The 21,567-nt window shown below is 50.2% G+C and overlaps 2 protein-coding genes across 2 annotated transcripts; one reads left to right on the top strand and one right to left on the bottom strand.

Moving 5' to 3' along the window:
* On the bottom strand, positions 2,775–4,482 carry LOC8079539. Its single transcript, XM_002444366.2, has one exon. The coding sequence runs from the start codon at positions 4,339–4,341 to the stop codon at positions 3,085–3,087; it is 1,257 nt and encodes a 418-aa protein (XP_002444411.1). The 5' UTR covers positions 4,342–4,482; the 3' UTR covers positions 2,775–3,084.
* LOC110437299 lies at positions 6,576–7,511 on the top strand. Its single transcript, XM_021465695.1, has one exon. It carries the CDS (start codon positions 6,576–6,578, stop codon positions 7,509–7,511), a length of 936 nt encoding a protein of 311 aa, XP_021321370.1.

The following is a 21,567-nucleotide window of genomic DNA, read 5'->3' as shown; positions in this document are numbered from 1 at the left end:
CTGTCATGCTTGCCATGTATTGGCTCCGCGACCGATAGGTAGGAGCCGGCTCAGCACGGGGCACAGGCAACAAGGACACGACATAGTCAGCTCGGACAAGGCACAGCTCTGCGCATGGTGCCAGCGTGGGCCGGTGTTAGCTACTGCATCGGTTCGTCCTCTATCCACCCTTTGCAATCGCACCCTTCTCCTTTGCGGGTTGTTGCGGCGCCGCTGGGCTACATGGACGAGCCGCGTTGAGCCGCTCCAGAATAGTGGGTTTGCAGCACGGGTTTAAGTGGGTTGCGGTGTGGGTCAGCCCAGCGGGTTTAGTGGTTGGCCCGCCGCCGCTTGCATCCTTACCCACATGTGCTAATGATAGATTAATTATGTTTAATAGATTTGCTAATGATAGATTAATTATGTTTAATAGATTTGTCTTGCAGTTTCTAGACGAGCTATGTAATTTATTTGTTTATTAATTTCTAAAAACTTCTCTCGACATCTTTCCGACATATCCGATGTGACAACTAAAATTTTTTTCATCTGCAATCAAGAGGGCCTCAGTCGCTCCCTGACTCCCTCTCGCCCGCGCGCACGCTCGGTCGCTCGCCGTGCCCGCCTCTCCCCGCAGACGCAACGCCGGCACGGGCGGGGCACGCGAAGCCGGCCGGCCGCAGCCGGTCCGCATGGAGCAAGGGACTGTCACCTCACCTCCCGGACACCTCGCCTCCCGGACGCCCAAGGAGACCCAAGGCGGCAAGCAAGCCCGCCGCATACGCATCACTGTGTCAGCCACAGCCGCCAGGCAGCCAGGCGGTCAGCACTCGCGGAGTCGCTGTCGCTTCGCATCCTCGGACGGAAATCGGAAGCTAGCGGACAAGCTGGAGAGCACGTCGCGACGAACCAAGTTCGTTCGGAACCGGAGCAAACCGGACCTGCGTCAAATTTGTCTTTCCCTCCAGCCTTTTTTTTTCTTTTCCATCAGGGCCTTGTTTAGTTTCCTAAAAATTTTGCAAAATTTTTCAGATTCTCCGTAACATCGAATCTTTAAACGTATGCATAGAGTATTAAATATAGATAAAAATAAAAACTAATTGTACAGTTTAGTTGGATTTGACGAGACGAATCTTTTGAGTCTAGTTAGTCCATAATTGAACAATATTTGTCAAATACAAACAAAAGTGCTACTATTTTTATTTTGCAAAAAAAAATAGAAGTAAACAAGGCCAGAGCAAGTGGCGAATGATGCAAGGAGTAGCACTAGCTGCATTTTCGGCGAAGCTGGAGGGGAGGGGAATAGCAATGGCAGCAGGCTGGTGCTTACGTGAAGGGAAAGGGAACTGAACCCGAACCAGTAACTTATAATGAATTTATTCAAGTGATCATCCTTAAGTGACTTCGATGCTTTGCTGGCCGTATACTGCAAGTCGGTAGACTAGTAGGCATTAAACATTCAGTGACTTCAGTCAATCATTCCGGCGGAGTAACTGGGCATCCGGCATCGTATTTATTCCTGTAATGTAAAAACAAGATACCAAGGGCCAGGTAGACGCGTATTTGATCGCTCAGTGAACCGATGGGGCATGACCAGAATTGGTCGTATCCAGTTGCTGTCAAAACTCAAAACGTGATTTACAGATAAACTGTGAAATTAGTTATACTTTTTATCTATATTTAATACTTCATGCATGTGCCGCAAGATTCGATGTGACAGGGAATCTTGTAAAGTTTTGAGTGTATCTAAACAAGGCCTAAGTGAAACTAAGTGGGGGTAGGGAATTCTGACTAAAACAACGTTTTCTCTACATAATTAAATCAAGGCAACGGATCTAGTGCAAACTCATCTTCCGTGCGAACTCTAATCTGGACCACAGGATGTTGATCCAAGAGGCGTAGAGAGATTAGGTAATTTTGCACTTAACCGCCCGCTTTTAATTATACTTTTATAAATCCCTCCTTCCACCTCTCTCATGCGCCCCTTTAGATCAACATCCTGTGGTCCAGATTAGAGTTTGTACAGTTTGCACGAAAAATAAATTTACACTAGATAAGTTTGCACGGGAGATAAGTTTGCACTTAGATAAGTGAGCAATCGTCCAGGTTGCAGCCCCGCCATCCGAATTTCCGAACTGCACATTATTGTTTTGGGTGGGCACTCAGCGACCAAAGAAAAAACAAGCCATTGGTCACAAACTGAACTGAAGAGCGAGAGCGTCTTCCAGTGAATGAACGTCACGATCGTAACCACCGGTCTTTAGGATCTACTAACACCTACGATTAATGTCTATACAATTAGTAGAACGACCACTGCAGCAGCAACTAGTCTAGTCTCAATGCATGTTTCATATTTTCATGAGAGTGTCATGCACATTAAATAAAATGTCACATATGTAAAATTGCTGATTTGACATGGTCATTAGGGCTTTGTTTAGTTCACCTTGAAAACCAAAAAGTTTTCAAAATTTCCCGTCACATCGAAGCATTAAATATAGATGAAAACAAAAACTAATTACACAGTATGCCTACGAATCTTTCGATCCTAGTTAGTCTATGATTGGATAATATTTGTTACAAACAAACGAAAGTGCTACAATAGCGAAATCCAAAATATATTCACATCTAAACAAGGTCTAAATGAAGGAGTTTCATCAAATAAGAGAGGAGTTTCATCCTCATAAAACTCTTGTGGCTCGGTTAAACTGTGTTATGAAACTATGCATTCGCTTTTGAGCAGGTGACACAAGAGATACGCAGAAGTGGTCGACGTTGATCGGCTGATCGCTACGGTCATGTTGCTCAAAATATCCCCAGCCATTGCCCTAGATGCTAGGCAAATAGATTTGCTGTTGGTTGGGTTCATTTCATTCATTAATGCTAATAATCCAGGGAAGAAAATTGTTCTAGTTTAGTAATGAAAAAAAAATCGACACCAATTGCTCATTACACTAATTTAGCAATGGCGCTACTGTAATCAAGCTCAATTCCTCAATCCCTCCAGTCTCTAACTGCACAAGAACACTGCAACCTACAACAATCCAAGAGAAAATTTACCATCATCGCCAATGGATCGGAATCGGAACCATGCCGCTGTCGCCGCCGGTGTTAGCTCTTCCAGGCGTAGATGAGCAGCGAGAAGCCGTTGCCGCGCTGCATCTCGGCCTCCTCGGGGCTGGCCCAGTCCATCACCGTGGAGCCACTGGCCCACGACGCCGTCGAGGATGCCACGGACGCCGACGACGACGAGCTCTCCTTGGCCAGCCTGCGCCCCCTGCCCTTCCTCCTCTCGCCGTTGCTGCCCGTCTCGCTCCAGTCCCGTTGCCCCCACCGCGCGAGGTAGCCGCCTCCCCAGACGCCCGTGTTCCTCCTCGCGGTCGCGGCCTTGTCGGGGGAGGAGGGATCCTTCCCCAAATCCGCCTCGCGCTCCTCGCCGCCGCTGGCGAGATCGAAGCGGAAGACGAGCACCGCGTGGGCGTGAGCGTGCGTGGAGGCGTCCGCGGGGGGCGGCTCGCGCGGGGGGAAGAGCCAGTTGTGGAGGTCCCAGGAGACCTGGACGCCGTCGCCGCCGCCGAGGTCGACCCGCTCGCTGCCGCGGAACTTCCAGCGCAAGCGCCGCACGTGGAGCACCCGCTCGCCGTCGACGGAGACCGACATGCCGACGTCAGCCCGGTCCTTCTCCTTCTCCCTGCTGCTGGCGGCGGACCTGTCCCTGTCCTTGTCCTTGTCCCTGGCACGGCCGCGGGCCACGAGATCCACGGAGATCTCCCGCTCCTTGCCCTGGACGTTCACCCAGGTGGTGTGGCTGCGGCCTCGGCCGGCGCCCGCGTCGCGTAGCGAGACGTGCTCCCGCCGTGAGAGGAGGACCGGACGCGGGCCGGACGGGCGCCGGGCCCGGGTCCTCCGGTAGGCCGCATCGGGCAGGTCCCCAGCCGCGAGGACCATCTCGCCGTCGACGACGACGGCGACGAAGAAGCCCGACGAGGGCTCGGGGGACCCGGAGCCCGGGAAGCGCGCGCGCGAGAGGTCCCATGCCAGGTCGACGAGGCGGTCGCCGGCGCGGAACCGCCTGGACCCGCGCCGGCGCCAGAGGAGCCACGGGCGGACGCGGAAGGCGAGCGTCTCCTCCTCGTCCGCGTCGTCTTCGAGGTAGCCCGCTCCGGACGCCGAGGAGGAGTTGCCGGGCGTGGGCAGGGGCGACAGGCGGAGCACGGCGCGGAGGGAGAGGCCGAGCGAGGTGCGGGACCAGGAGAGCGCAACGAGCCCGAGGTGGGTTTCGTAGACGGAGGTCGCCAGGCTGGGCCCCGCCGCGCCCGAGGACGGCGCCGCGGCGCAGCGGAAGCAGGCGGCGATCGGGCTGGGCATCGCTGGCGCGGCCGCCGCGGTGCCCCGCGTGGAGTGGCGCGTCGGATGATGCTAGGAGGCGAGACGGGAGCGAGACGCCACCGCGTCTGCGCTGCGCTAGTCGATTGGAATGCGAGCGAATCCAAGGCGTCGCCGTGTGGGGCGCGGTGAAGTGGAGCAGGGGTTGTGGTTGTTGCGTTGGAGCCGCAAGTGGTGGGCTTGGCTTGGGTTTGCCGGCTTGCCGCGGCACGGTTCGCCTCGGCAAAATATTACTGGCCGTGTATTATGTTTAGTTCGGGAAAGGAAACTGTAGCATTACTTAAAAGATTAGTCTCATAAATTTCGATCAAACTGTCCAACTAGTTTTAATTTTTATCTATATTTAATACTATATACACGTGTTTAAAGATTTGATGTGATGGAGATTTTTAAAAAATTTTATATTTTATAGTGGAAGTAAACAAGGCCCTAGCAGGCGCGTCTCCATTTGGATTTGTTTACCGGCCGACGTCCTCATACGAATTTTGTCGAATTCCGTAGGGATTGAGGAAAAGGAAATGGACATTCACGTATGTATTGGAGGTGACAGCCGGCAACCACTGAGTATGAACGATTTGGCTGATACTTCTTCCCCTTTTTACATTTGGTATTTAGGCCGTGTTTAGGGCCTGTTTAGATTGGGAACGAAAATTTTTTGGGTGTCACATCGGATGTGTCGGAAGGATGTCGGGAGGGGTTTTTAGAAACTAATAAAAAAACAAATTACATAGCTCGTCAGGAAACTGCAAGACAAATTTATTAAGTATAATTAATCTGTCATTAGCATATGTGGGTTACTGTAGCACTTAAGGCTAATTATGGAGTAACTAGGCTTAAAAGATTCGTCTGGCGATTCTTAACTAAACTGCGTAATTAGTTTATTTTTTTATCTACATTTAATGTTCCATGCATGTGTCCAAAGATTCGATGGGATGGATGAAAAAATTTTTGGTAGGGAACTAAACAGGGCCTTTGCGAGGGAAAAAATTTCGGGATACTGTAGCACTTTCGTTTATTTATGATAATTATTATCCAACCATGAACTAACTAGGCTTAAAAGATTCGCTTCGTAAATTTTGACCAAACTATGCAATTATTTTTTATTTTCGTCTATATTTAATACTTCATGTATGTGTCTAAAAATTCGATGTGACGAAGAATTTTGAAAAAAATTTAGGTTTTGGGGTGGAAGTAAATAAGGCCTTACTTTATTCCACTGAAAAAATTGCGCGCTATTTTTGCGCTATAGCGCCGCTATAGCGGCGCAAAGAGCTTGCTGCGAAGTTATTCATCTTTTTCACGCTATCAGCGCTATTGCCGTCATAGCGCCGCTATTTTCGTGCTATCGCTGATTTCTTAGTTGGACCAAAATGAAACCAGTCCAAGCCTACCTCCCACTTTTTTCCCTGTAAGTTGTAACCCTAAATCACTAATCGTCAATCCCACAACTCCACCCGACTCCCCCAGACTACCCCCGACGGCGGCAGCGCACATCCTCGGTCGGGCGGCGTTCTCCCTCCGGCGTTCCTCCTCGGTCGGGTGGCCTCAGCGGCCTCGACCTCGGCTGCCGGCGCTGTTCCTCGACCTTCGCACTCTGCCCTCTACCTTGGTCTTCTTCTCCTGGGGGACGGCGTGCTGGTGACGGCGGGCGTTGGGCGACGGCGGCGCTGGGCAAGTTCTCCAGGCGCCATGACTACCCCAGGTGCAAACGAACGAAGCCCTGACCGAAGTGTGCCAACAATAGGCAAGTTCTTCTCCCCTGTTTGTGTGATTTACGGTAATCTGTGACTGTGAATGACTGAATGTGAATATGATACTTGAGTAGCGTTGGTCTGAATGTGAATGACAGAATGACTGAATTACTATGATGTGTGATCCCATAGGGCTGTGATGTGTGAATGTGAATACAATAAGCAGCTTAACCTTGCATCAATTGCTATTGTTGTGCTTCCTGTTCTTAATTAATCAGGCACCATGATTGATGTTGTGCTTCATGTTTTTAATTAAGTTGTTATTTTCTTGTATAAACAGTTAAGCTCTAGATCCTGTTACTTCTAGCATGGCTGCATGGAGTTAATTTTGTTACTGAATGAAATTTTCCCTCCACTTATTCATTTTGTTCTGTGATTCTGTCCACTTTGTAAGGCCTATCTAGCACTGCATCCACGGGTATTCAAGCAAATGAACTATCTGATCCAGCTTGGAAGTACTGCACAATGCCAGATGTGAACAAGAAAGGATCTCTCATGTGCAACTTCTGTGGTGGTGTTTACCATGCTGGAATAACTAGAATCAAGTACCACCTTGGTAACATTCCTAAAACTGGTGTTGCAAAATGTAGAAAAGTTCCAGCAGATGTGAAAAATGAAATTATTGAATTGTTGACCAAGAAGATGGATATGAAGCAAAGGAAGGGTAAGGAGAAAGAAGAGGATAGAGGTGTAGTTGATTTGAGCCATTCTGAAGGAGATGAACAAAGTGATGCAGAAGGCAATTCAGTTATTGTGTTGAAGAAGGTGACTAGCAAAGGTGCTTCTTCAGGTCCTATGGATAAGTTCTGTAAACTAACACCAGAAGAAGTAGTTGCTGCAAGAAAGGGGAACAATGTTCTTGCTGAAAAGGTTCAATCCAAGTTGTCAACTGAAAAAAGGGAAGAGAAGAGGGACAGAGCTTGTGAGTACATCTGTCAGTTTTTTTATGAGGCTAGCATCCCACACAACGTTGTTACACTTCCAAGTTTTGATCTCATGCTTGAGGCTATTGGAGACTTTGGCAGGAACTTGAGAGGGCCAACTCCATATGAGATGAGTGGGAAATTCTTGCAGAAAAGGAAGAGGAAAGTGCAAGACTTACTGAAGTCTCACAAAGAGTCTTGGGAGATACATGGATGCTCAGTTATGATAGATGCTTGGACAGATAAGAGGGGTAGAGGTGTGATGAACTTGGTTGTTCACAGTGCATATGGTGTTTGTTTTCTTGATTCAGTGGATTACTCATATGTGAAGAAAGATGGCAGATACATTTTTGAGCTGGTTGATAAATGTATTGAGGAAATTGGGGTGCAAAATGTAGTTCAAGTTGTGACTGAGAATGCAAGACCAAATGAGGCAACAACTAGTTTGTTGAAAGCAAAGCACCCCTCCATTTTCTAGAATGGTTGTGCAGCCCATACCATTGATCTAATGCTGGAAGACATAGGAAAGATGCCCAAAGTTGCAGCAACAATTAGCAAAGCAAAGTGCTTGACTGTTTTTTGTATGCCCATACTAGAGTTTTGGATCTGATGAGAAAGTATCTTTCTAGAGATTTGGTGAGGTGTGTGTTGATATTTGGTAACGCCATCAAGAAATGATCCGCAAGCGCACGGATATCGGTGAGCACTTCACCCGGGAGGTTATCCAGAGTATCGTATTTATATTTTTACCACTGGGAGAAAGCGTGCATCTAACTAACCAAATCTATTGCTACTACCCTTTAGGCTACAAAGAATGTGACTCGATGTGAGCGATGTATAGAGAAGACTACAACCGTAATCTCGTTCTAACCTTGGTAAGGATGATCTACTGTTCTGTTGGGGAGGCTCACAGAATCTAGACACCACAAAGGATGTTCGACCCGCACCTATAAACCCTATCGATCATACTAACGGGATATGGGCTACAAAGGTAACTCGGAAATGTTACGTTCCTCGCTACTACCACGGTCTAGCTAGTCAGGGGATATCTATGAGTATCCTAGCCCAAACACCATGTTTACGCTAGAGATGATTACTCTAAACTCTACGCGAAGAGATCAAAGTAAACTTATAAATCAAAGAACAATAAAACAAGAACTTACTAGAATTTAGAAGTCGAAATACTGAAGAATCCTAGGAGCAAGCCTCGGGTTAGAAGACTTGATCCCGCAGGTACAACCTCAGAGTAGACACCGACAGGCCGGGCTTCCTCCGATCTACACCTCCACTCTATCTCTCTCAATCTAGTAGAACTAGTCTACTCTCACATTGGATGCTAAGCCCTAAGTCTATGTAGAGGAAAGGTTATCCTTCGAGGGCACCTCTCAACTCTATAATGAACTTGTTCTCCTCCAGGGGCCAGGGGGTCTGCTTATATAGTCCCCTTAGGTGAACGTGGGCCGTCGGATCAAACCAACATTGATTGAACGGTTATCCTTGATCCTTTAGGTCGGTGGAGCGTAATCCGCGAGACGAGACCTGATTGGTCTCTGCAATTGAGCGGGCGCCCAAGGGGGGAGGGCGGGCACCCTGCCCCCGGGCCCGATCGCCTTCCCGTTCGTTCCCGTGGCTTCTAGAGTCTTCTAGATGATAGAAAATTGCGCGACACGTTAATATCTCTATGTAAACCCGACATGTGGGTCTTTCCTCCATATTTCCTGATAACCCCCTGCAGAAATAGACAAACACCAAAACTCATGAAATTCTGTCAGATAAAACCCTAAGTCTGGGTGTTGGTTGCATTTGGATCCTTTTCTTTATTTATTTGATGATTATATTTGTGGGGGTATAAACCCCTATACCCTTACGGCTAGACTTGGGACAGGAGGCTTGGCCCATTACGAGACGGGCTCAAGGCTTGATCCGACAGCCTGGAGCTTCGCGCAAGGAAACAAGACGTAGAGATCAAGTAGGATTCTAGTCGGTTAGAATAGGAATTGATATCGAACTATCTATGGCAATTGTAACTGACTAGGATTAGTTTCCAGATCTGTAACCCTACCCTCCAGACTATATAAGGAGGGGCAAGGGACCCCCCTAGGACAGATTCTCTCAACACAAATCAATACAACTAGACGCAGGACGTAGGTATTACGCCAACTCGGCGGCCGAACCTGGATAAAAAGCTTGTCCGTGTCTTGCGTCACCATCGAGTTCGTAATTTGCGCACCGTCAACCGATAAACTACTACCGTGGGTATACCCCAAGGTAGACTGCCGACTAGCTTTCGTCGACAGTGGCGCGCCAGGTAGGGGGTGTGCGTGCAACTTCTCCGGCGAACAAGATGGTCACAATCCCAGCTTCCGCGACCGTGCCCGAAGGCCTCACGTTCACCGTCGGCCAGATCACGTGGACGACGTGCAGCGACGGCCTCACGACCACGGTTCCAGAAGAAACTCAGATCGAATCTGAGATCACGTCATCTCCGACCACTCGGACGACGGCACCGAGCACCCGACCACCGTTCCAGCCCTACAAGGGAAAGAAGATCGACTGCTCGGACCTTCTCCAAGCGCTTGATCGCGCTGATTTCAAGCTACTCGAAGCCTCCCAACTAGTAGATGGAATCCTGCGCCGGCCTGATCAAGCCGCCCCAACGGATTTTTTCAAATCCCGCCGGCCAACTCGTGTCGTTACACACGAACGGCTGGGAACGTCTCTGACGATAACCTCAACTCCCTCAGGACGATCCGTCAAGCTCAAGACCAACCCGGAGGAAGATTATCCTTGCGGCCTGAACAACTCGGCCTCGCTCTACTCACGGCATATCCAATCCGTTTTCAGCAGGGCGGGTTGGCCCCCAAAAAGGAACGTTCGACCTGCTCGTCACTGCGTCAACATGGTGACGATTCGAGAACTACGGGATGGCCAGGCTTCCAGCACCAATTCGAGCACCGGTTCCGTCCCCACCGAAGTTATAAACTCCGAAGACGAGGACTACGATCTGGATCTGCCTTCACATCCTCCGGGTTTCCCTCGTTTCTCGGTATTCCCCCCCGGCGAGGAGATATTGTTTTCAACGTCAGCGCCGACGAGCCGGCCGTTGACGGAGAAACGGACGAGCAGAGGCAGCTCCGCGAATAGCGTAACGCCGATCGTGCCCGACGGCGCGCGGATGAGGAACGACAAATTCCACCGCATAACCTCAGCGACGCCTTTTACATGGTCGGGGACCAGCCAGTCTACAAAACACCAAGCGCCAACGTGGCTGTCGCCATGGCTAATCTAGATCGGCTCCCTGATACTCCTGAGTGCCAGGGAGTCCGAACCAGCGTCCGAGCGCACCTGATCGCCGCAATGGGACAGACAGCCACTCTGCTCAAAAGAGTCCAAGCCGTCACTTATACGGAAGCCACCTCCGACCAGACTAACCGTAGCCGGACCTCACCGCCTCCAAGCAGGCATCACCACAGCCGTTCCCCCGACAACCACCGTAAAGATTCACGGCGTGACGATGGTGGTCGGGACGCCAACGGTCACCGCGAGCAGAATCGCAGGTGCGGTCAAGAAGTGAACCAGCACAGGGATCTTCGCTATAACATCCCTCCCAAAGATGCCCGGGATCGCATCAATAGGCGCGCTACGGAGAGAGCAGTCCATGAAAACCTGCGCCGTATCGAGTACGATGCAACGCACGGTCCCCCGGGTCTGAGAAAGTTCTCCTCACACCTCCGCCAGGTCGTGTGGCTCCGCAATTTCAAGCTCGAGAAACTTAAAAAATACGACGGCAAGGAAAATCCAGAGAACTGGATCACTCTCTATGAAATCGCCGTCCGATCAGCAGCGGGAGATGAGCACGTCATGGCCAACTACTTCCCAGTAGTCCTCGACCAGGCCGGTCATCAGTGGCTTCTTGGCCTGCCTGAGGACTCCTTCGACTCTTGGGAAGAGCTACGCCAGGCTTTGATCGACAACTTCATCGCCACGTGCGAGCAGCCTGGAAACAAGTATGACCTCGAAAGGATAAGGGACAGGAAAAACGAACCTCTGCGCGATTACATCCGACGATTCTCGGATATGCGCCTTAAGATCCCGAAGATTTCCCACGACGAAGCCATCTCTGCCTTCATCAAGGGCCTGCGTTTCCATGAAGCGCTGAGGAACAAACTGTTGCGCAAAAGGCCGACAACGGTGGCGGAGCTCCTCGCCACGGCTAAAAACTACGCCGATGCCGACGACGCAGAGAAACTAATCCGAGACGATACGAGAGGTCCCGACCAGCCCCCCCGACGAGATGACGGTCGCGGTCGTTTCGACAACAGGAACCACCGCCGCCCCAACAACCGTGATCATAGAGAAGGTTGGAATCGGCGGCGCGACAATCGCGATGATTTCAGAGGAAAGCGCCCCCGCGACCACGACCACGAAGTAAATACGGTCAAGCGTCCCAACGGGCGACGGGACTATCAGGAAGACTACAACAAAACGTTGAAGGGACCGTGCCAACTACATCCAAAGTCTAATCATACCATGGAAGAGTGCCGCGTCCTCAAAAACATCTATACACGGCGGGCCGCCCAAGACGACTCCGCCAAGAAAAACGGCAAGCGAGACGGGCACGACCACGAAGACGAGGACGAGGACCAAGATAGGGACCCCCGACACCAATACGTCAGTCCCACTGACGTGGTCCACTCCATCTTCGGGGGCAAGGTCTCCATCGAATCTAAGCGAGAAAGAAAGCTATTAAAGAGAGCATGCCTCAACATAGACAGCACGGACGGGCTGATCGCAGACCCAAAATTTCCCCCGTGGTCGCACAGAGAGATCTCATTCAGCAGGAAGGATCTGTGGGCCGCTATCCCAGAGCCAGGTCGTTTCCCTCTGATCCTAGACCCTTGCATCAACAGCATCAGATTCGAGCGCGTGCTCGTAGACGGGGGAAGCTCCATCGACATCCTCTTCCGCAACAGTCTGCCCGCTCTCAAGATATCTCCTGCACAACTAAAACCCTACGATGCTCAATTCTGGGGGGTTCCGCCAGGTCAGAGTTCAGTGCCCCTCGGACAGATAACATTGCCTGTCCAATTTGGCACACCCGACCACTTTCGGACAGAGTTCATCAACTTCGTGGTCGCGGACTTCGACGGGACCTACCACGCTATACTAGGCCGACCATCGCTGACAAAGTTCATGGCAGTCCCGCACTACTCATACCTGGTCCTTAAAATGCCTACGGAGAAAGGTGTCCTAACCGTTAGAGGCAATGTCTACACCGCGTATACCTGCGAAGAAGAGAGCTTCAAGATTACCGAGGCAATCGACCTCTCAATCCGCATGGCAGAAACAGCAACCCAAGCCGCACAGCTGCCTCCCGACCAGCTCCGATTACCCGAGCAGGAGACCGCCAGGAAGAATTCAAAATCCAAGGAGTACAAAGAAGTACAGCTGGTCGACGGCAGCCCCGAGAAGACGGCCCTCATCGGGGCCAATCTGGGCCCAAAATAGGAAGGCGCGCTCGTCAGGTTTCTAAGGGACAACGTGAGCGTTTTCGCATGGAAACCCGCAGACATGCCCGGCGTCCCACGAAACCTGATCGAGCACTCCTTAAATGTCTCGAAGACCGCAAGACCAATCAAGCAAAAGCTGCGACGGTTCGCTCGTGACAAAAAGGAGGCTATTAGGACAGAAATAACACGGCTTCTAGCAGCCGGATTCATAAAAGAAGTGTATCACCCCGATTGGCTCGCCAATCCGGTCCTTGTACGCAAAAAGAATAATGAATGGAGAATGTGCGTTGATTACACTGATCTCAATAAACACTGTCCTAAAGATCCTTTTGGTCTCCTTCGCATCGACGAGGTGGTCGACTCAACGGCCGGATGCGAACTCCTCTCTTTTTTAGACTGCTACTCTGGTTATCACCAGATTTTGCTAAAGGAAGACTGAAAGGATCAAGATGCCCAAGAGGGGGGGTGAATTGGGCTTCTCTAAAAATTTAAGCAACCTATAAGCTCCAATTCAACCCCTTGTGCCTAGTGTGACTTAGAGAGCTACCGGATAAAAGTTTTGCAACCTAGTTCCAATCCTATTCTAGCATGGCAATTCTAAGAATGTAAAAGCACAAAGTAAATGCTAGAAAGTAAAGGAGTAGTGGAAGAAAGTGCTCGGCGATGTTTTGCCGAGGTATCGGAGAGTCGCCACTCTCCACTAGTCCTCGTTGGAGCACCCGCGCAAGGGTCTTGCTCCCCCTTGGTCCGCGCAAGGACCAAGTGCTCTCTACGGGCTGATTCTTCGACACTCCGTCGTGGTGAATCGCCCAAAACCGCTCACAAGCTTGACACGAGCCACCCACAAGAACTCTGGGTGATCTTCGTGCCTCCAATCACCACCGAACCGTCTAGGTGATGGCGATCACCAAGAGTAACAAGCAAAGAACTCTCACTTGACCCAAACAAGGCACTAGAGAGTGGTGGATGCACACTTGACTCTTGGAACTCTCTAGAGGAGGATTCTCTCAAGAATTCACTCAAAACTCAATCCTCTCTAGGCTCTTGCAACTCTCTTGCTCCACAACAAGTTTCTCTGATGTTCAAATGGGCAAGAGAGCTTTCATGGACGAGGTGAAGAAGTATAAATACTATCCATGAAGTCCAAAGGTCGGCCAACCGTTTTCCACTGAAAACGGGGTCACCGGACGCACATTATGTTGCACCGGACGCACTGCACCGAGCGTCCGGTGTGACATAATGGCTAACTGTACTTCTCTCTGACAGGTCACCGGACGCTAACTTCCAGCGTCCGGTGCACCGTCCGGTGCTCGTGGAAACTTTACATGCTCCCTGCGCATGGGACCAGACGCTACCCGGTGCGTCCGGTGCTAGCGTCCGGTGCTCAAGGGAACTTTGCAAGCTCCTTGGGTATGGGACCGGACGCTACCCGGTGCGTCCGGTGCTAGCGTCCGGTGCTCAACTCTAAGCACTGGCCTGTTCTAACGGCTAAGGACCTCACCGGACGCACTCACAGAGCGTCCGGTGCAGCGTCCGGTGCCCCTTTGGGCACCCAAACTTCGTCGAAACGCGATCGCTCCCAAACGAAGTTGGTTCCTCTCGATCTAAGGACTATCTCTGAGCTGCCCAGTGCTAGGTTTACTAAGTGTGCACCACACCTAAACCTAAAGCCTTGCCTAAGTCAAGCTACTAGATCAAAGCCCCTCTTAATAGTATGGTCAAAGGAAAATAAAGTCCTAAACTACTCTAAGTGCCCTTCTTCACCATATGGCACTTAGACCTAGTCTAGTCTTGACGATGTCCATCCGTCCTTTGAAAACCGAAACGATTTCCACTATTAAGTAGGCATGTACGTCCCTGTTCATCGAGTACCTATTTACCATGACCTTACCAATGACTTTGCCTCTGCAAAACACACGTTAGTCATAGTAATCAACAATGTCATTAATCACCGAAACCACTAGGGGCCTAGATGCTCTTTCAATCTCCCCCTTTTTGGTGATTGATGACAACCTCGTGTATAAAGAGAGTTGAGGTTTTTGAAGTGACTTAGTTTCAATAAGCATATTACAATAAGAACAAAGGGATTAGTCATGCTTATATCAACCAAATCCAATATCCTGCATCCAAATATGTGAGTGGTATACAACAGGATATAAACATAAAGGCTCATGAGTACATCGGAGTAAAAACGCGGAAGCAAAGGTAATATGAGCCAAAACACATGACATTAGGATACCATAATAACCATAAGTCATGTTTCACAACCAAAATGTATCTCACACACATGCAGTGCATAAAAGTAAACATGATGCATGATAAGGTAGCACACATATCAAGAATCTCAAAAGGAATAAAAACTCCTAAACACTCCTAAACACCCTCTCTAGCTCCCCCTAACTCCTAACTCTCTCAAACGCACTCTCTCCCCCTTTGGCATCAAGCGCCAAAAACCTAAGAAGCCGGTGGAGGAGGCGGAGCAGTGGAGTCCCTCGGCACGGCCACGAAGCGAGCTGCATCATCACAACTATCGGCCGTCGAGGCAGAGGAGGTGGAGTGACCCTCTGAAGCTGCAGGAGCTGGAGAAGCGGTCTGGGTCTGCTCTGGAGCTGTCACAGGCTGTGCTGGCTGCTCGAGTCCGGCTGACAAAGCTGGCACGAACTCGGTCGCTGTAGGTGTCGTCTCTGGTACGGTAGAAGACGGTGCAAGCTGCTCGGACGACGCTACGGACGACGACAGAAGCTCTGTAGTGGTAACTGGCGCCGTAAAGACTGCAGGAGCCTGCAGAGGAGGAGGCGTAGGGTCACCAGTCAGAGCACTGTAGGTGAAGCTGAGGTGCAGATCTGTCTGCGAATCCCACACAAGCTGTGACGCTGAAGCTGACTGAGGGGTGAATCTGGAGCGAAGAGGGGTAAACTGCGGTACCTGCTCAAATCCTGAAGAGATAGCACCCTGAGAGACCTGGTGCTGCGGCGTCGAAAACGGCTGACTCTGAGCTGGTAGCTGAAGTGGCTGCTGTGAAGGGCTCTGAGTGTGGGGCGCAGGAATAGGTGGCCTGACGGACGACGTGCCTGGGAGCTGAATCTGCGGTAGCTGAATCCCGGAGGCGGCCATGAGAGCGGCCATCATCGCTGTCTGCTGGGCCTGGAAAGCAAGCTGCTGCTCCTGAAAGGTGAGAAGCTGACGCTGGAGCTCATCCTGCCTGGCCTGCATGGCTGCATTTATGGCAGCCTGATCCCTGTCGCGCCTCGCCTGCTCCTCAGCTGCACGGCGCTGATCTGCCCTCATCCCCTCTAGAATAGCAAGCAGGGCGGGGTCTGAAGCACTCGAAGAACCGCCTGCCTCGTGGTCGTGAGCTCTGGGAGGAAGGTCAGTCACTGGCGGCTGATAGTCGTCGTCTGAACTGTCTGAGGCAAAGTCAAACTCGCCCTCTGCCTCTGCATCGGCGAACGCCCCAATAGCCAAGTCCTGCTGCTCCTTTGTCTCTGCAACAGTTGTTGTACTGCGGGTGCCCCTAGGAGAAGGTGGGGGCACCGGCCCACGTGGAGCACGAGGAGGAGGTGCACCTCTGAGGTCGTGGTGCGCTCTCAACATTTGCCTGGGGTCGTAGTGGGGGAAGACGGTGTCCGACTCTGTCAACTCCCTCTGCAAGTGAGCTGGCAGGGGCAGTGGCCTAGCACGAAGTATAAGCAGGGTGATCCAATGTGCGTAGGGCAACTGACGCCGGCCCCTGAAGCTCTCTGAGATGGTGTCCTCTATCTCTGAGACAATCAGATCCCACAAGTCAAACTCTGTCTGGGAGATGAGGTGAGCAACTAACCACTTCTGGATGCGAGTGAACCCGTCTCTGTAGCCTGTCCTCGGGAGAAGGGTCTTCCTCAACACGAAGTCAAGGATCCTAGCTGGGCGTGTCAAGTCTCCCACTGTCCTGCTAGAGCCCTCCCCAAAAGGTGCACGGAAGCATGGAGCCACGAAGTCAACCGGTGGTATCTCACCACCGTGAGGACGACGAGGGGGATCCACGTTCCCGTAGCACAGCTGGTGAATCCTGGTGGGAGAGGCTCATAGTCCAAGCACCTGTCTGGCCAACTGTGCTGTCACTCTGTAGTCGGTCCCTGCCAGTGCGTAGTGGATATAACTGTGATCTGGAGAAATCCACACTGACGCATAGAACTCTCTGACCCACTGCTCACAGTAAGTGCCGGGGAGTGCTAGTAACTCTGGAAGTCCGTGGAGGTAAGTGAAATACTGACGAATATCTGCCCCAACCACGTTCCCGAGAATCTCTAGGTCAATCACTCTGTGCTCCCTGAACTGAGACTGAGAGCGAACCAATGCCTCGTGAATGTCCTCCTGGACGACTGTGTAGAAGCGAGCACCGGCTCTGGGATCCCTGGCAGCTGGAAACCAGGTAGGGAATGGAACAAACTGCAGCTGCTGGATCTCTCGGGCTGACACAAGAGTTAGATCCCTGTGGATCCTGACTGGTCTCTGGCGGGAAGCTGGAGTGCCTCTAGCCGGAGTGGCACGAGTTGTGGAGGTGGACTGATCCTGCGTACCAGTCCGGGGAGTGGCCTGAGTACGAGCACGAGTCGACCTCCGCAGTGGCTGCTCCTGCTCCTGTCCCTCTGCTGGACCCTCTGCCTGGGTCTCTGCCTCAGTGTCTGGATCCTCCTGAGCCGGATCCCTAACCACAAGCCCTCTGTCCGCCAACTGTCACGGTGCCTGGAGGGGATCCATGGAATGCCTCTGCTTCAAGAACTGCACGCCGCTGACGTGGCGTAAGATCATCACCGATCCTCAGAGAACCAGAGCGACCACCTCTCTCGGCTGCCTCGGCCGCTGCTGCAACTGCCTCCGCGACCTCTGCCTCTCTGTCACTGACCTTGCGCTTCTTGGTGGCCAGCTTCTTGCCTTTTCCTTTCTCTGTCGTTGAAAAACGACGGGGAGGATCACCTCCACCATCACCACCTGAGGCACCTCCAGTGCCGGCTGCCGGACCGCTGACATTCTTGCAACGTGCCATTGCAAGAACTATCGACGAAACAAATGTCCAACAAACAACTGACTGGCGATAGAGAACAGCGTACTGCAGAGAATCGACAAGATAGGATATATATAAGAAAACATATCGACTAGAGATGAGACAATCCTATAGATCGTAAGAAGTGATAACGAACGGATGCGAACGGCTTACGATCCACGGACGAGACGCGTTCCGGAAGAAAACTATCGATCGACAACCACCGGAAACTACGAACCCTTTCCTTATGATGCTGAACAAGAGGAACAGAGAAGATCGAGATCAGCAATCCATTTCTAATCCTTTGAACCAAAAGCTCAAGCACCTTAAGGACATGGTTGAGGAAACTCACCCAAACTCTTGAATCCCTGCGAGATTCGCAGATTCAATCTAAGGGAAGGAAGAGGAGAAATATTTTGGGGCGGATCTGGCGTGAGGGCGAGGTTCGAGGGCGCCGGAGACAAGGACGATGTCGGCGGCGGCGAGTTCCGGCGGTCTAGGGCACGGGGAGGCTCGGGCAATGTCGGCGGAAGAGAAAGAAAACGCTCGCTCGAAGCCCCTGGGCGCGGGCTTTATGCGCCCGCCGCGGGGTCACCGGACGCTCTTTATGTGGCACCGGACGCGTCCGGTGACCACCTGACTCATGCGCAGAGAGGATTGCATTTTGGCTTTGCACCGGACGATGGGCACCGGACGCTGGCTTTAGTGTCCGGTGCGTCGGGTTTCGCCTGGTGAGCACCGGACGCACGCCACCGGACGCTGCAAGGACACTGTTCCTGCGTCCGGTGGGTGCAGTCTGGCGCACTCACCGCACCGGACGCACAGAGACAGCGTCCGGTGCTCCTCTGAGCACTTTTTCAACTAAGCACCACGTCCGACTTTGACCCAACCAAGTTCCATCTTCAAAAACACACAAATAAACACAAAATGGAACTGGTATGAGTGACTTCTCTCAAACCCTCAAATTTTCACAAAATATTTAGCCATAGGCCATAAAGCTAGGGGTTGGAATCACAATGAGCTTTGAATGCTCCCCCTATCTATGGACGAACACAGCGGATGCTCAACGAATAACCGAAAAGAAACGGTCAACTAACAAGCATGCATATGATATGAGTTGTAATGCAAAACTTGAAAGTAAACTAATGCTTGTCAAGTTTGATCCAAGGTTAAGCTTTTTCACACACTCAGGGGGTTATCTTAACCATGTTAGACAAGCCCTACATGCAAGTTGTATTTTAGTTTAAGTATGCATGATATGCAAAGCAAAAGTTATTTACAAGTTTTAACACACAACTTTTATCTTTTAATGAAGTTAGATACGTCAAGCACATTAAGTTCATTTCTCAACATACAAAACCTAGCTTCATCTAGGGGTTTTGTGAAGATATCCGCCAATTGATTTTCCGTTCCCACATTCTCTAAGGATATATCACCTTTAGCAACATGATCCCTAAGGAAGTGGTGGCGGATGTCAATGTGTTTGGTGCGGGTGTGTTGAACCGGGTTGTTTGCAAGTTTTACGGCACTTTCGTTGTCACACAACAAAGGTACTTTGTCTAGTACTACTCCATAGTCTAGCAAAGTTTGTTTCATGTAGAGTATTTGTGCACAACAAGCACCGGCGGCAATGTATTCCGCCTCGGCCGTTGACAAGGCAACACTATTTTGTTTCTTTGACATCCAAGAGACAAGTGATCTACCTAGGAAGTGGCACCCTCCGGATGTGCTTTTTCTATCAATCCGGCACCCGGCATAATCCAAATCGGAATAGCCTACAAGTTGGAATCTTGCACCTTTGGGATACCACAAGCCTAGGCAAGGTGTGTATTTTAGATACCTAAGAATTCTCTTGACCGCAATTAAGTGAGATTCCATAGGCATTGCTTGATATCTTGCACACATACACACACTAAACATTATATCGGGCCTAGATGCGGTGAGGTAGAGTAGACTTTCTATCATGGAGCGATAGAGAGTCTTGTCAATAGGGTTACCTCCCTCATCCAAGTTGAGATGCCCATTTGATGCCATGGGAGTCTTGATTGGCTTGCAGTCCATCATCTTGAACCTCTTGAGAAGATCTTGAGTGTATTTCTCTTGAGAGATGAAGACCCCTTCCTTCATTTGCTTGACTTGAAATCCTAGGAAGAAGGATAGCTCGCCAATCATGGACATCTCAAACTCCTTGGACATCAAATCACCAAATTCCTTGCAAAAATCTTCATTAGTAGAGCCAAAAATAATATCATCAACATAAACTTGACAAATGAAGATTTCCCCATTCATTTTCTTGGTGAAGAGTGTTGTGTCAACTTTCCCAATCTTGAAGCCCTTCTCAATGAGGAAGTCCCTAAGCCTCTCATACCAAGCTCTAGGAGCTTGCTTGAGACCATAGAGAGCCTTGGACAACCGGTAGACATGCTTGGGGTACCTAGGGTCTTCAAAACCGGGGGGTTGCTCAACATAGACAAGCTCATTAATATAACCATTTAAAAAATCACTTTTCACATCCATTTGAAATAACTTGATATCATGACTAGATGCATATGCAAGTAGGATACGGATTGCTTCATGTCTTGCCACCGGTGCAAAGGTTTCACCGAAGTCAAGACCTTCCACTTGTGAAAAGCCTTTTGCCACAAGTCTTGCCTTGTTGCGCACCACTTTGCCTTGATCATCCTTCTTGTTCCGGAAGACCCACTTTGTTCCAATCACTCTTGCATCTTTGGGTCGCTCTTCAGGTGTCCATACTTGGTTGCGAGTGAAGTTATTCAACTCCTCTTGCATGGCCATGATCCAATCCACATCACGAAGAGCTTCCTCTATAGTCTTTGATTCATCTTCAAGAGACACAAAAGCGTGATGTTCAATAAAGAAAGCATGTCTAGAATGAGTAGTTACACCACGTGATGGACTCCCGATGATGAGGTCTTGAGAGTGATCTTGGAGGAGATGTGATGTTCTTCTTGATGCCACTTGAGGGGTTGGTTGGGGAGCATCAACATCTTGTGCTTGTGCCACCGCTTGCTCATGAGTGACTTGGGTGTCTTCATGAGCATCTCTCACATCCTTGTCTTCATCTTGTGGTACATGTGAGGTGGATGGTGGCTCAATGACTTGCAAATCATCATCATCTTCTTTAGGCTTGATGTCTCCCACCGGCATGTTCTTCATGGCATCCCTCAATGGTTCACCACCTACATCATCAAGATTATCACTTGCTCCTTGGGAGCCATTAGTTTCATCAAATTCAACATCAAATATTTCTTCAACCATGTTTGTGGCATGGTTAAAGACCCTATATGCTTTGGACTTTGATGAATAGCCAACCAAGTAGCCAATGTCGCATCTTCTTTGGAACTTTCCCAAGTGTTGGCGCTTCTTGTAGATGTAGCACTTGCATCCAAACACTCTAAAGAATGAGACATCAGGCTTCTTCCCATTGAGCAACTCATATGGTGTCTTCTCTAGGAACTTGTGAGGAAAGAGCCGGTTTGAAGCATAGCATGCCGTGTTGATTGCCTCGGCCCATATTTTCTCCAAAGTGTTATACTCATCTAACATTGTTCTTGCCAAGGTGATCAATGTCCGGTTCTTTCTTTCTACAACCCCATTTTGTTGTGGTGTGTATGTTGAGGAGAACTCATGCTTGATTCCCACTTCATCACAATACTCTTCAATGTTGGTGTTGTCAAATTCTTTTCCATTGTCACTTCTAATTTTCTTGATCTTCACATCAAATTGATTTTGGGCATTCTTTGCAAACTTCTTGAATATTGATGCAACTTCGGTCTTGTCTTGCAAGAAGAATGTCCAAGTGTACCGGGACAAATCATCAACTATGACCAAGCAATATTTGTTGCCTCCAAGACTAGCATATGTGGTTGGTCCAAACAAGTCCATATGAAGTAGCTCAAGCACTCTTGAAGTAGAGAGGTAGGCTTTGGTTGGATGAGTGTTTGCAACTTGTTTGCCTGCTTGACATGCACTACAAAGTT

Source organism: Sorghum bicolor, chromosome 7, assembly GCF_000003195.3.
Source record: "Sorghum bicolor cultivar BTx623 chromosome 7, Sorghum_bicolor_NCBIv3, whole genome shotgun sequence".
In the NCBI taxonomy this organism is placed as follows: domain Eukaryota; kingdom Viridiplantae; phylum Streptophyta; class Magnoliopsida; order Poales; family Poaceae; genus Sorghum; species Sorghum bicolor.
The sequence above is the reverse complement of the archived record's forward strand: the minus strand, read 5'-3'. Positions and strand labels throughout refer to the sequence as shown.